The 15212-nt window shown below is 35.8% G+C and overlaps 1 protein-coding gene across 1 annotated transcript; it reads left to right on the forward strand.

The window, feature by feature from the left end:
* Window positions 1–1302: 1302 nt before the first annotated feature.
* On the forward strand, window positions 1303–11648 carry LOC128515379 (flavin-containing monooxygenase 5-like). Its single transcript, XM_053489546.1, has 9 exons — window positions 1303–1414; window positions 2932–3073; window positions 3275–3463; window positions 3608–3773; window positions 5553–5695; window positions 7498–7694; window positions 9989–10344; window positions 10583–10655; window positions 10752–11648. Exons 2-9 carry the CDS (start codon window positions 2942–2944, stop codon window positions 11176–11178), a joined length of 1683 nt encoding a protein of 560 aa, XP_053345521.1. The 5' UTR covers window positions 1303–1414; window positions 2932–2941; the 3' UTR covers window positions 11179–11648.
* The last annotated feature ends 3564 nt before the right edge of the window (window positions 11649–15212 follow it).

Here is a 15212-nt window from a genome sequence, read left to right on the forward strand (position 1 = left end):
TTTGTTAGATCACATTTATGAATTAAAATGCTACTAATTTGTTTCCCTTTTTTAATAAAATGTGATTAAAAAATCATCAGATTTACAAATTAAGCAACTATTGATTTTGATTTATATTAACTTAATTAGAAGTTTAATTCTTTCATGTCAGTCTAGCCAACACATCAGCCCCACTAAACACACTGCCTTTTCATACCAGATTATACAACACATGAATGACAGAGTTTTACTGTGTATGTGTTGCATACGTACTTCTTGATGCGTGTAAATAGTGTTTTTCTGTCCATCTTGCGTCCAAACATGTTTGTTGTTGCTGGTTGCAACCTAGGATACAAGGCCCAGTGTTGTAAAATAGGGGGAGGCGGTGCTGTCCCACACCCTACTGATGGCAGCTAGATTGTCTCTCTGCCTTTAACCTGGTCTGTCACCTCGTTTATTAAAGTGGATAATCCTGAAAATTATGTGGAAGTTTTGCAGGGATATTGTAGCATGGAAATGTTTTCTGCCCTCGTTCCAAAAAACATGTCTTCATTCTCAATTATTGCAATAATTTTCTTAATTAAATCCGTGACGAAAAGAAAAAGAATACATGGTATTGGTCTGTTGGTCCATTCTTATCACATCAGCAGGGTGACTCATTTCTTGGGCAAGAAGACCATTCATTTTTACCATTTTTTGACATCCATATTTTTTTTCACTTGCTAGCTGCTGACGGGCTGGTTCTGTTTCTCGTTTACGTTTTTGAACTAACGCTTAGTCTTAACAGTCTTCACTGTCAGACTCTGAATTTTCAGAAATGTGATCCTGTTCCTCAACAGAGAAAGAGATTTGTCATTTGCCAGTTTAAGTGCATGTGTTTTGTTTTGATGGCTCTTAGTTGTTTAATTAAGCTTACATTTTGTTAATAAAACTGTTTTGTTTTATATGATGTTCAACATATGTGACATATACATTTAAACCACTAGAGACATGTGACACATTTTTTCCAGTGCTTTTCATCCAGTGACCTCTGACGCTGGAACTATTTACATTTTTATTTTTTTATAACAGTAAAACCAGTGCCAGTTTGGGGTGACTGATATTTTTTTTATATTAATTATAAACATTTATTGTCCGACTTTACTGTATGATCAAAGTTACATTTTACATTTACATCATTTAAACGATTTTGGCACCAACAAATCTAAGAAACCGCACTTCCTTCCTGGTCGGAAGTTTCGTTTTTTTTTTTTTTGTGTGTTCAAATACGGTATTCCTCATGAGGGTGAGTCTGAAGAGAAAGGGGCGTGTCTTTTGTTCTTTGGCCAATCAAACGACAGCATGTTTCTTGGATCTGGCTTTTCAAGTCTAAGAAGTTTGACCAAAAGAAGGTCGCGTATTTTTGTTAGTTTATCTGGATTATTTTTGCAACAAGGTGAGTCTGGAATTTAAACCTTCTCAGTGGGATTGATTTACAGCGTGCAGCAGAATTAAATGCAAAACGGGGAATGAGTCGCGCTTAGGCTGTTTAACCGGATGTCAACAACAAGGGCTTTGAAATATAGTATAAAATAATTAATATATAATTCATATAATGTCAAAATATACTACAACTACTAATAATACTATTAGTGATATTATATTATCATAATTATTATTATTCACCTCAAACAGGCTTAAACCCCTTAGTACTACCACATAATGATGATAAAGTAATTTAATTAAAATATATTTCTCTTCTACTAACAACTGTACTTTAATAGTACGTATACCATAGGTAATATAGTACGTATATATATATATATATATATATATATATATATATATATATATAGTATAGGTAAGTATACTATAGAAATAAATGTTAACTGATAAATATAATGTAAGCAGAATGATAAAGGCCCAAAATCCTGAGTAATAAGAAACATACATATGCCTTAGCCTTTTTTTTCTACATAAAATTGCCATAGGTTCCATATTTGACATATTTATTATATATACATAATGATTTACTGTAATAAGGAGATTTAGTACAAGATAATATAGTAAGCATAAAGTAATCCAAGTCATATTCAGATTATCTAATCATTTTTACTATTTAAACTGACGCTATATTGTTCAGGTTAAAAAAAAAAACCCTGTTGAGAATAATTTTATGTAAAGGTTTTTACTTTGTGTAAGGTCATGGTTATATAATGCATGTAATAAAAGGTTGTGATTGACTGAATATGTGAAGGACAGATTTGTATATGTTTTGTTTTAGTCCTTTTTTTTAACATTTAGTTTTAATTTTATTGTGTCTGCAATTTAAAAGTAGGACTCAGAAAGCTATTCCATTTCAAAGCAAGTTCATTAATCATTAGTTAAGCTGCATTTCCATGCATGTACATTAAGTTGCACACACAATTCATCTCTACATGAAGCACTTAAATTTAGTGTGCTTTACTAAACTTTTACCCTTTAGTAAGCTTTTTAGTGAACCATAGATATGAAATACAATGTAGCCCTATGCTTGCCATAATTTTCTTACATTAAAAAAGCCTTCTTAAGTGTATCAGACATTACTTACGACCTTTTACTAAACAATCAACAGTTGCTTTTGGCGCTAACAGGTGCTAATTGGCAGCACGGTGGCTTAGTGGTTAGCACTGTTGCGCCTCCAGGGTCCTGGTTCGATTCCCGCTTCACAATCTGTGTGCATGGAGTTTGCATGTTCTCCCCATGCTTGGTGGGTTCCCTCCAGGTACTTTGGTTTCCTCCCACAGTCCAAAGACATGCAGATTAGTCCAATTGGCATTACCAAATTGCTCACAGTGTGTGAATGCATGTATGAATGTTGACCGGAGATCCGACCCTGGTTGCAAAATGGTGATAAATAACGTGACCTCCACAGATGAAGTTGCTATTTAATTTATCATTGTAAAACCCCTAATTCTACTTGTCCACATGTAGAAGACGTAGAATGGCTCGCCGAGTTGCTGTGATTGGAGGAGGAAGCTCTGGACTGACCTGCATCAAGTGTTGCTTGGATGAAGGTCTGGAGCCAGTGTGCTTTGAGAGCAGCAATGACATTGGAGGACTCTGGAGGTTTAAGGTAGTTAGTTCACAAGTCTGATTTGTTCTTAAGTCCGACAGTGTGTTTTTTGTACAATACACGTAAGCTACTTTCGTGATTGAATCAAATGTTTGTAAGTGAGTGGACTACCTGTATTTGAATGAATCTCACAGATGTATTAGAGAATGGTTATGAACTGAATAATTATTAAAGCCTGTCATCACATACTTTCTATTCCAGGAGAATCCTGAATCAGACAGGGCCAGTATCTATCAGTCACTGATCATTAACACCTCAAAGGAGATGATGTGTTTCAGTGATTTCCCCATTCCAGCCCATTTTCCAAACTATATGCACAATTCTTACATTATGGAGTACTTTCGCATGTATGCTGACCACTTCCAGCTTTGGAGCTACATCCGCTTGCAGGTCAGCTAGCAAACAGAGCAACTTTATCACTAGCTGTTGGCCAGCCATCTGAAAATACTGATATAAAGTCAGTTTGTTTGTACTATAATTGGTTTAAAGGATGGAAAAGTCTTTTACTGCATATTCAGTATGTTTTTGTTTCAGACAAAAGTACTTACCATAAGCCAGCGACCAGATTTTGCTCAGTCTGGTCAGTGGGACATTGAGACAGAGGACAAGGATGGGAATAGAGAGAAACATATCTTTGATGCTGTGCTTGTCTGCACTGGACACCACTGTCATCCTCATCTTCCTCTGAAAGACTTTGCAGGTATTCCCCTGTTTTCTATGAGTGTTTTGCAACATGCAGCCTTTAAAACCTACCTGACGACTCTGCAGCCATCCACATACAGTAATCAACACCCCTTGCCACAGTAGCCTATGTTACAGTATGAACACTTGTAGGTTATCACAGTGCAGGGCTGACGTGTCCACATAGTTATATAATGGTTACAGGCTAAACATTAGACTAAACTTTGGACTTGGTTTATTTATTAACTGTGTCAAAGAGGCAAAGAGGATTTACAACATCATATCCCCAGTGACTATTTGTCAGGAAGACCTGAGTTAAAGACAAGCTTTTAGAAAGTCCAAGGTGTCACTTCCGTGTCACTTTGACACCAATGTATTTTTTTCCCCACAGCAACACTTCAACCCCCATCCCAATCCTTCACTTACCTAAAATTGAGTTTATTATTCCTGCTGCTAGCGCTGATATGGAAATTGCCTGTTTTGTCCTTTACTGTTTATGGAAAATGTTAAACAAGTCTTCTCCAGATATCTGCCTTAACTGTTGCTGGGACACTATTTGTAATAGACAATGTATTTTTAAGTGTATCTATTCATAGAATCGTGCACATACAGCCCTATACCCTTATTCAGCAAGCCTAAAGCTGAAGGCTAAATGTAATTAAACTGACACTTTCATATCTTCAAATAATAAGAGAGCCTTATAAAAGAATATTGCTGTTCGGTTTATTATTCATACTTTATGTACTTTACATGAAGACAGATGTCTACACTTTAGTATAATACAGCAGTCATGTTTAGTTTTTAAATGAATTAAAGCCTATTAATATAGTGTAGCAAATGTTAAAATCACTAACTTATGGGAGCATGTTTCGTGGGACTTATGGGAGTACATTTTATGCTAACAAGCCTTGCCAAATAACATGCCTTGACAAATTACATTAAATTGTACAGTGAAACCTTGGATTGCCGGTAACACGGTTTGCGAGTGTTCCGCAAGACGAGCAACGATTTTTAATAAATTTTGTCTTGGAATTCTTGGTTTACGAGTACCAAGTACTCGTAAACCAAAGTATCATGTAATCACGTATGCGCTGCTTGTTTTGACGCTGAGTGTCATGTGATTACAACTAAGCCAACGTTTTTTTTTTTCTCTCTTGCGCTGCGGAATTGTGGGTGATCATCTCCCCTGGGTTTTAGTGCGCGTCTCTTACTGGTATAATCAATATCCGTGTGCGCTTGTACTGTTTACTATAACACTGTGACCACGTGTGTGTGCGTAAAACATATTTTATTTGTGTCTATGTGCGTGCGTGTAAAGCAAAAGCAAGTCTCATTAGAGAGCTTAAAGATCCATTTTCTCTCTCTGTATCAGCCTGCTCTTTGCGTGTCATTGGACACTGTGTCACACACACACACACACACACACACACACACACACACACACACACACACACACACACACACACAGATTTCTCTTACTTTTGCCCTCACAGACACACACACACTCTTTCTCTCTGCTTTACACAGAAACACTGCAACAATCGAGTGTCATTAGAGAGATTGCTTGTTTATTTTTCTGAAAACACTTATCTGTCTTATCTGTAGTTTTTTTTTAAAGATAACGTGCAGGTTAATTTGTTTTATTTTTACTTCATATTTTTGTTAGTTATTTTTCCATTATTTCTTATAGATATGTCATTTGAAATACGAGCCCACTTCCTAAAAGAATTATGCTCGTAATCCAAGGTTCCACAGTAATTGTAAAGTAAGTTACATGTCTTGACAAATTTCACCATAGGGATCAACACTTTCAAGGGAAAATACTTCCACAGCCGTGACTACAAGACCTCAGATGAATGGCGGAACAAGAGAGTGGTTGTGATTGGAATTGGTAATTCAGGAGGCGACATTGCTGTGGAGCTCAGCAGGGTGACCAAACAGGTGGGTGCGACAAAGCTTGTGTCATTTAGGAAAACGTACACCTAAGCTAGTGGTTCTCAAACATTTTCTGTCATTTCCCACTTTGCAAGCTTCCAGAATACCCAAGCCCCACTTGTCAACAAAATGATAAAAAAAATCGGCCAAGTTTACTATTTATTGAAATATTAATTTCTAAACCAATAAGATCAAATAACACCAAGTTCAAAACAGATCAAATAAACGTGCAATTGTTATAACAGGCTTACTTCGTCACTTATCTTATCTCGAGTGGCTTATTAACGTGACTGGGGTGTGTTGTCTCTAAGTGTCTTTCTACTTTGTTGGTTCTCATGCTGTCTGCTGCCAGCGGTTTAAGACACAAAACACACACGGGTCTCTCCTCTGCCCCACCATTCCCACCATGAATCCAAGCACAACATACAGTAGGCTTCATCATGTTTTCCTTTCAGCTGGCTTTTTGGTTGATTAGGCTGATAATGCTAAATCGCCTGCTTTTTTGTGGTCCATGTAACTAATGTATCCATTGACGTTATTACGCACACTACATACAGTACGCTACTGACCCGGTTTGTGTCCGCGGTAAAGTTGGTTTTATATTTGCATCTCCGAATTTAATAGCTGCGTAAAAATAAGCCAGCAAAAAACATTGTTAAGGAATGCTGAAGGCGTCCAAAAAATGCATTAATCTCCTTTGAACTGTTAATGGTGAGATGTTTCTGCTACTTCTGCTCTGTAAAGACTTCATAACGCCTCTAATCTGAGGTGCTGTTAATTGGTCATTTTTCAGGCTGATAACTCTAAATGAACTTCTCGTCTGCGGCAGAGGTAGGTTTTGGTCTCGCCCTCTTGTGATGGCTTTCATAAGAGCCAGTTTCATTATGGTGCTTGACGGATTTTGCAAATGCACTTGACAATACTGTTCTTGCAAGAACTATTACAGAAAGGCCGACCTCTGTGTCTTAAAATAACAACTAACTGTTTTTCCTCTTGTTACGTAATTACCTAATCCCATATGTGTTATTTTATAGTTTTGCAATCCCCAGTATTGTTGTAAAATGTAGAAAATAAATCACTAAACAAAAAAAAAAGAAATTTGCAAGTGATCTAAGACTTTTGAACGGTAGTGGATATAATACCGAATGTTTCCTTATATATTGTTCCTCTGCAATTAACATGCCGATGTTAAACCGTTATTGTTGCACTATGGTTCCACTTTTTCTCTGATGTTATTTGAATTTACTTGTATTAATGATCCATTTCTTTGCGTGTGATTGTTTAGTTTCGACTGTCCGATCTTTATTGTCAATAAAGAAAAACATGAATTAGAATAGGTACTTTCCTATTATTTTCCACTAATTCCCTCCCGTTCATTGCCCCACCCGTCATGTCTGTATTCCCCACTAGTGGGGCGCCCCACACTTTGAGTACCATGGACATAAGCAAAAGGGTCTGCGAAGCTCAGTAAAAATGTACAGAGAACTGAGCTTTCTGTGATGTTTTTATTATTTTGGATAAAATTTATTAATTGTGATGACTTTATTTATTTGTTTGTTTATTTATTTATTTAACTAGTCAGTAATAGTGACGTTCATGTCTGACACTTAATTTATTTTCTTAATGATGGGGTTATATTGCTTTATGAAATACCACAATGTCTAAACACAAAACCCTACATAACTATAATAATAATAAGAAGAAGAATTTGGAAAGCAAAAAACAATGAATCCAAATATATGTAGATGTTCTGTTCAGGATTAGGTGAACATTGGTCTAAAATAAATGCATTCATCCTGGCCCTTCAGGTTTTCCTGAGCACTAGGAGAGGTTCCTGGATCCTGAATCGTGTGGGAACCAATGGTATTCCACGTGATATGGCGGTTAACAGAATATTTCGAATGGCCCAATGCATTCTGCCCTTTGGGTTTTTGTGCAACATGGGAGAAAAGCAGATCAATGAGAGGTTCAACCATGCACTGTATGGACTGAAGCCAAAACACAGGTACACAATTTATTTTAAAACCATTACATTTTATTTGCACTGTGCGTTTCATAATAATGTAATCCTAGATATAAAGAAACCTGCAGGTCCAGACCCTGGAACGGTATAGCACTACTACTACTGCTGCTGTAAAAGTTGTGAATAATCTTTTGCTTGCTTTAGATAAGAAGCTGGCCTTCGCTGCTTTGTTTATTGATTTGTCTGAGGAAATTGACATTGTAGATCAAGCTAAAGCGAAGGTTTCTTAATGTAGGTTTATTTGAGTCTTATTAATTGAGTCACACTAAAGTCTTGACTAATATACTAATTACATATCTGGTAGGATCTGGTATGTTAGTGTAAATGGTCTTATTTCTAACTGGCATACTGTGATGAGCGGTGTTCTTGGTTCACATTTATTCTCTGTCTGTATAAATCATTTATATTTGTGTCGATGCAGATGGAGTTCATATACTACCTGCTTTTAACATTTAACAGTCTAAGCTCACTAAAATTAATTTTCTATTCAACGCTGATAACCCTCGATGATCAAATGATTATCTTTGTGTATTTACACAAAACACATTAAAAGAATTAAAAGAGAGGGTACTACCATTTACATATGACTGTATTTTTTTTAAACAACATGTTGAAAATTTTGTTCAAAAAGTTGAAGCTTGGATTGTTTTTTTTTTTTTTTAGACACAAGTCCTGTTTTTATTTACAATTAAGAAAAGGCTGGTTGCAGTCACAACCTTACTGGTTTTAGTTTATGGTGACATTCGATATTTTATATATGAGTGCACCAGCACGCTGTCAGTGATTTGGACTTTATTTATCAGTGTGCTTTGGAGTTTATTACCAACCTGTAGCCTTTAAATCACTGCATTGTTTTGTATTCCAGAGCTGGATGGTCGTTTCTGTTGATACACAGATTAGGTCACTGGTATAAGTTTATCTACAAGGCAGTGTTAGTCAAGCTTCCTTCCTAATTGTGCAAATTAATTATGAAAGCTTCCTTTCTATGTGTAGCAGTCTGAGATCTCAAGACATTTACTTGTTGTCCATCCCTAGTATATGGACTGATTTAGGAAAGAAAGTCTTTGTGTTTTCTGCTCCAATCGTTTAAAATGAAGGAATTTGGTAACTTACTTTATATGCCAGAAGTTTGATTATTATTATTATTATTATTATAAAAAAAAGAAAGGTTTTGTTAGTACATTAAAAGACCAAGTTCTGACCAATGAGATCTTTACATTTCATACATTGGAGGACCCGAAACCAGTCTCAGGACTGCATTCCTGTATGTCCGTTCAGCCAGATTTCCTCACAGCGTCAGGGGAAACTGAATTGAATGCAACTTTCTTGACAGAATTTAATAAATATCTTACAGTACTTGAATCTGCCTGAAGTTTAAACTGCACCAGAGGTGAAATAAATCATGTTGAGTAAAAGCGATGTTAGGAACAGCTCTGTCCCGGATATAATAATCTACTTTTAAAGTAAGCTACTAATAAGCTATTCGCTCAATGTAGACGAACACCTGCACCAATAGATATTAATTAGAAAATCTACACTAATCATTTTTACCGGGATTAGTTCATATTTTCACAGCTGAAATAAAAGTGGTGGAGTGGAGCGAACTTTAACACGCTGGTCATTTTTTGACAACTGTTCATCTTTATCCAATCTACTTTTCTGATTTCTCATTTGTGATTCACGGAGAACTTATTCCATTTTATTTCTTTGTATTAATAAGTTAGGCGGAGAGTTCATGTACATGGGTTTCAACCTGAAATAATAATAAGATCACTGATTTACATTAAAGCTGTTCAGTTTATTCTCAATTATCTTTAACCTTTTAACTATTTTTACAAACAGTTTTTTTTCATCAACAACAGGTACTTATACTAGTTATTAATAATTTACAGGAAATTTTTCCTATTAAAACATTTGTCCTAGTATTATCATTAGTGTGTTAAATGTTTTTTTTATGTATACTAGAGATAGACTGAGGAGGGCCTTTCTTCATAGCCAATTATTGCATTTTGTCTGTGTGTGTTTTATATCGTTATGTTGTATTGGTGTCGTCTTGCCAGGTCACATTTGCAAAAAGGGTTATTAACCTTGAGGTTAATTGGTCCTTTACCTTATTAATGGTTAAATAAAAAAAAAAATAATGTAAATAAAATATAGGGTTTTGCTAAACCCAGTGTGTACATTTAATAACCTGATAATTTTTGAGCTGTTATTACATTGCCACCCTTTAAATGTCCATGGATGTATATCCTACAGACTTAATTTAATTCTTCCAGATTGTTCAGCCAGCACCCCACGGTAAATGATGAATTGCCAAATCGACTAATTTCTGGCACCATCAAAGTGAAGGCAAACGTGTCTGAATTCCGTGGCAGCAGTATTGTCTTTGAGGATGGCACAGTCGAGGACAATATTGACCTGGTGGTTTTCGCCACGGGCTACACATTCTCCTTTCCCTTCCTGCAAAGCCATGTGCTCTCGGTCACAGATAACAAGACACGCCTGTACAAGTATGTCTTCCCTCCAGGCCTTGAAAAATCCACATTGGCTATCATTGGTCTCATCCAGCCTTTAGGAGCCATCATGCCGCTCTCTGAGATGCAGGCTCGGTGGGCCACTCGTGTCTTTAAAGGTGAATTTTTACTTTTTTTTTTTTTTTTTTCAAAAAGGTTCAAAGGTTTTAAGTAGCATGTTTACACATATCCTAGACATCAACATGTAGGACAGTCATATTTATGCTAGGGATGTGTTTTGCTTTTTATAAATGTGTCTTCTTGTTTTTTTTTGTTTTGTTTTGTTTTTCAGAAAATATGGCATTTATAAAATTACATGTTTGTAACATATTCATGTCTTATATTTTTGCCATGTAGGGGTTAGTAAGCTTCCATCAAAGAGCAGCATGCTGAAAGACATTAAAATGAAAGAGGACTGTATGGTTAAGAGGTAATATAAAGTCATACATATATTCTCACTGTCTGTATAAGGAATTTTTAAAAACTAGATATTGATTTTAAAGAATATAATACTCTACTCTTTTAGGTATGTAACCTCCCATAGACATACCATCCAGGTAGACTACCTCCCCTACATAGATGAGCTGGCCACGCAAGTGGGTGTGCGTCCCAACCTCTTGTGGCTGTTCCTGACTGATCCTGGTGTGGGTTGGAGGGTTCTGTTCGGTCCCTCCACCCCGTACCAGTTTCGGCTGTGTGGTCCGGGGAAGTGGGACGGAGCTCGTCAGGCCATCCTCACCCAGTGGGAGCGTGTAGCCCAGCCATTCAAGACACGCCCCATTCCTGAGCAGAAGTCACATCACTCCCATGTCCCTTTTCTTCTGTCTGTGTCTGCTGCTCTACTTCTGACTGCCTACTTTAACAGGGCCAATCTGCCTAGTTTCCATCCAGACATCATGTCCTTCCTGGACAAGCTAAAATCCTATCTACCTTTGCCTATGGTAAAGCATTGAGCACTAATGCAGTGATTTATATGAAAACAGCTCTATTATTACATTTATTATTATCCTGCATGCATCATGCATGGAGAAAGGCTAAAAGGTCCTTTATGAGCAAGACAATGACATAAAAGTGACATTGTTTTTAACATTTCTGGTTCGACTTTTAAAAACCTCAATACTATCATCATGAAACAATTGCTAAGCAATAATTCTTAATGTAAAAAAAAAAAAAAACTAAAACTTTATTTTTTTAATTATAGTAATTTTTTCTATGCCTTACAATTCACTAGTGCAGGTGCTAATTTTCATAATGTAACCAATTTTTACATTTAGGCATTTGGCAGACGCTCTTATCCAAAGCGACTTACAAAAAGTGCTTTAATGTTTACATCATTGGATACATACTTACAATGGGTTAACTAGGTTAATAACTAAGTGCCATTAGTCCAACACAACTGGGAAGAGGGTTTTTTTTGGGGGGGGGGGGGGGGGGGCTGGGGGGGGACGAGTAGTCCAATTTTTGTAATTTTACATAATACTGTAATATGCATCAAATGATATGTGTGGTGATTGTACTGAAATTAACATGCAACATATTTTCTATTAAAAAAGCCAGATAAGTTGATTTTCTCACAATAATTAACTATTCCATGTTAATGATATAAGTTCTTCTTGAATCACTTCCTGTTCACTGTATATGTAAATGAAATAGCAACAAATGTATTATGTTGCTCTCTGTTTTCAATAATTGCTTTCTTAAATTTTTGGCTTTATTGTAGTTTTACAGTTCATAAATACACGCAAATATTCCCTGTGAAATTCCATTAAATGTCTGTTAAATCAAACATTTGTATTTAGTTTTTTGTTTTTTCATTTAATAATTTTCATGTGGAGTGATAGACCGCTGGCACTTGCTTTACTATATTCTTTTAGTGGCCTTTATCAAACCCTGAGCAGTCTAATACTTTGTCAGCAGGTAGATGTGTGTAATCCTGTTTAAAGCACTGTATAAATAAAACTGAGTAGAATTGAATTAAATACTCTAGAGAATAGATTATTTGGGGCCGAGACAGAAAAAAAGTACAAGAGATCATGTTGACTCATAAAAAACTGGGCAAAAAGCAAGATCAAAGTACAATCAGGACAAAGGTATTGTAAAAGTTGATAGTTCTGTCCATGACATTGTATTAGAGACATCATACAAAAATATTTAAAGTAGAAATGTATATTGAATTCATGGCTTCTGTCTGTCTGTTCTGTCCTGTTTTAAGAGGAGTATTCCTACTTTTACTAGAGTAAAGAATGTGTTCACTTCTATCACTGCATTCTATAAAAATACTTAAAGGTTTTATTACGTAAAAGATTTCTTTACGTGCTTGTGGGAAAATATAGCACCATCATGTAGAAATAATTCAGGAAAACCAGAGAACACCTACGATTTTTTTCTGTATGTTATGCGTTGTAAGTTCGGACATTTGCATTTATACAGTTTCTGACAACTTTACTGAAACTTGACAACTGCACCTAAAAAAAAAAGGTCTGTACACATTTCCTGACTTAATTACTTGTTGAGAATTAAACTTTTTAATGTATTTGATGTGCACAGTAGGAGTCCTATATGTTACACCATATAAATACAGTACCAGTCAAAAGTTTGGACACACATTCAAATTTAACGTTTTGGTTTTTTTTTTGGTGAAATTCTAGATAAATGCATAAGTTTTAAAACCATGAAATGACACATATGGTAGGTAATTAAGTAACAACAACAACAGTCAGTTGTTATTTTAAGATAAGGAGTTCAGCTGATTTGAAAAATTTTTTGCACTTGTTGTCAAGTACAGTACCAGAATCCAGTACCATAATGAAACTCAGAAAGTCCCACAAATCACTAATGAACATTACTTTAGATTATAGGCTTTATGAAGACTTTACTGAGCATAAGTAGCAGACCCATCCAAATATCAAGTTCTTGTTCGAAGGAGATTTTTGCATATTATGTATTTTTTACAATTATGAAAAAATTGGAAATCAGGAAAGACCATGGAATTAAAAGGTGTGTACAAGACTTTTTACGTAATACACTAATTAACTTGACCTTAAAAGAACAGATTACTGATTCATATAGCACCATTTGTTTTACATAAACTAAATATCATGTTGATTGTACATATTCCCATACATTCCTGTTTGTTTAACCATTTGCTATATTTTACTTATTTACTATAATAAGATATATACATATATAAATAAATAAATATCTATATATATTTCTGAAAAGCATTCAATTCGGCCATAGACGTGGTTCAAATCTTTCTTGATCAACCTTATTCCTTGGTTCTCACTGTTTTATCATCTGTTCCTGATTAAAGCTATATTATCTTATAATATATATACTCAGGGCTAAAGCACTGAGTTACTGATCGGAAGATCGGCGGTTCGATCCCCAGCTCCACCAGGTTGCCACTGTTGGGCCCTTGAGCAAGGCCCTTAACCCTATCTGCTCCAGGGGCGCTGTATCATGGCTGACCCTGCGCTCTGACCCCAGTTACACTGGGATATGCGAAGAAGGAATTTCACTGTGCTGTAATGTATATGTGACAAATAAAGGCTTAACTTAATTAAAAAAAATCCTGTGTTGGACCAGGTTGATACTGGCTCCATCTGCTGGTCATACAGTATATTTGCATATAAATCCACAAAGCCAGGGACAACTCTGTCAACCTTTCAGTTTCCTGATGTCACTTACTCTAAGCCACAGCACACTATGGATGAGGTGCTGACTAATCACAGGGCACAAGAAGTATTACAAGTACAATTGAATGCCAGAACACAATTATGAGAATAAAACTCACTTCACACAGCCATCAGAAGAAAAAAATACATAAGTATGAGAGTTCTTGGAAGACATGCTAATAAAAAGTCTTAATGTCTTCTATGTATGGAGGCTTTTGGGACATCCTGTAGTATGTCACCCAAGGCATGCTAACTTTGTGGATTATGAGGTAATACTACACCGCGTTCTAAATTATTATGCAAATTTAATTTAAGTGTCATAAACCTTAAATGTTTCATTTTTAAATTAAACCCATGGATGATATTGTATCTCAGTGCTCTTTGGATCACTGAAATGAATCTCAGACACCTGTGATAATTATTTTGCCAGATAAGCCCAATTAAAGGAAAAGTACTGAAGAAGGTTGTTCCACATTATTAAGCAGGCCACAGGTTTTAAGCAATATGGGAAAGAAAAAGGATCTCTCTGCTGCCGAAAAAGCGTCAAATATTGCAATGCCTTGGACAAAGTCTAAAAACATTAGATATTTTATGAAAACTTAAGCGTGATCATCGTACTGTGAAGACATTTGTGGCTGATTCAGAGCACAGACAGGTTTGTGCAGATAGAGGCAGAATGAGAAAGGTTTCTGCAAGACAAATTCATCGGATTAAGAAAGTGCCTTAGCAAAATTATCTTCATGCACGACAATGCACTATCTCATGCTGCAAAGAATACCTCTGTGTTATTGGCTGCGATGGGCATAAAAGATTAGAAACTCATAGTGTGGCCACCATCCTCCCCTGACCTCAACCCCATTTAAAACATTTGGAGCATCCTCAAGCAAAGGATTTATGAGGGTGGGAAGTGGTTCGCATCAAAACAGCAGCTCTGGGAGGCTATTATGACATCCTGGAAGAAATTCAAGCAGAAACTGTCCGAAAACTCACAAGTTCAATGGATGCAAGAATTTTGAAGGGGATATCAAAAAAGGGGTCCTATGTTAAGATGTAACATGCCCTGTTAGGATGTTTTTAATTGAAATAGCTTTTGATTTTAGTAAATATGACCTCCTTAAGCTGCAAATTCAACAAAAGCCCATTTTCACTTCTTTACAACCTATAAAATGTTTTAACTCTGTTGTGCATAATAATTTGGAACAGTGCATTTTCAGTTTTTTTATTTTTGAAATATATTTTGTTATCATAAGGGGGTTTGTTCAATAAAATTTAAATTATACCCTAATGGTTGATGAATGGTTGAATTATAC

This window comes from Clarias gariepinus, chromosome 27, assembly GCF_024256425.1.
Source record: "Clarias gariepinus isolate MV-2021 ecotype Netherlands chromosome 27, CGAR_prim_01v2, whole genome shotgun sequence".
NCBI lineage: Eukaryota > Metazoa > Chordata > Actinopteri > Siluriformes > Clariidae > Clarias > Clarias gariepinus.

Excerpts from the sequence above, each read along its gene's own strand:
- LOC128515379 (XM_053489546.1), top strand. The coding sequence starts at position 2,942 with ATGGCTCGCCGAGTTGCTGTGATTGGAGGAGGAAGCTCTGGACTGACC. Across the intron at positions 3,774-5,552 it reads TCCTCTGAAAGACTTTGCAG|GGATCAACACTTTCAAGGGA; the intron begins GTATTCCCCTGT and ends ATTTCACCATAG. Across the intron at positions 5,696-7,497 it reads TCAGCAGGGTGACCAAACAG|GTTTTCCTGAGCACTAGGAG; the intron begins GTGGGTGCGACA and ends CTGGCCCTTCAG.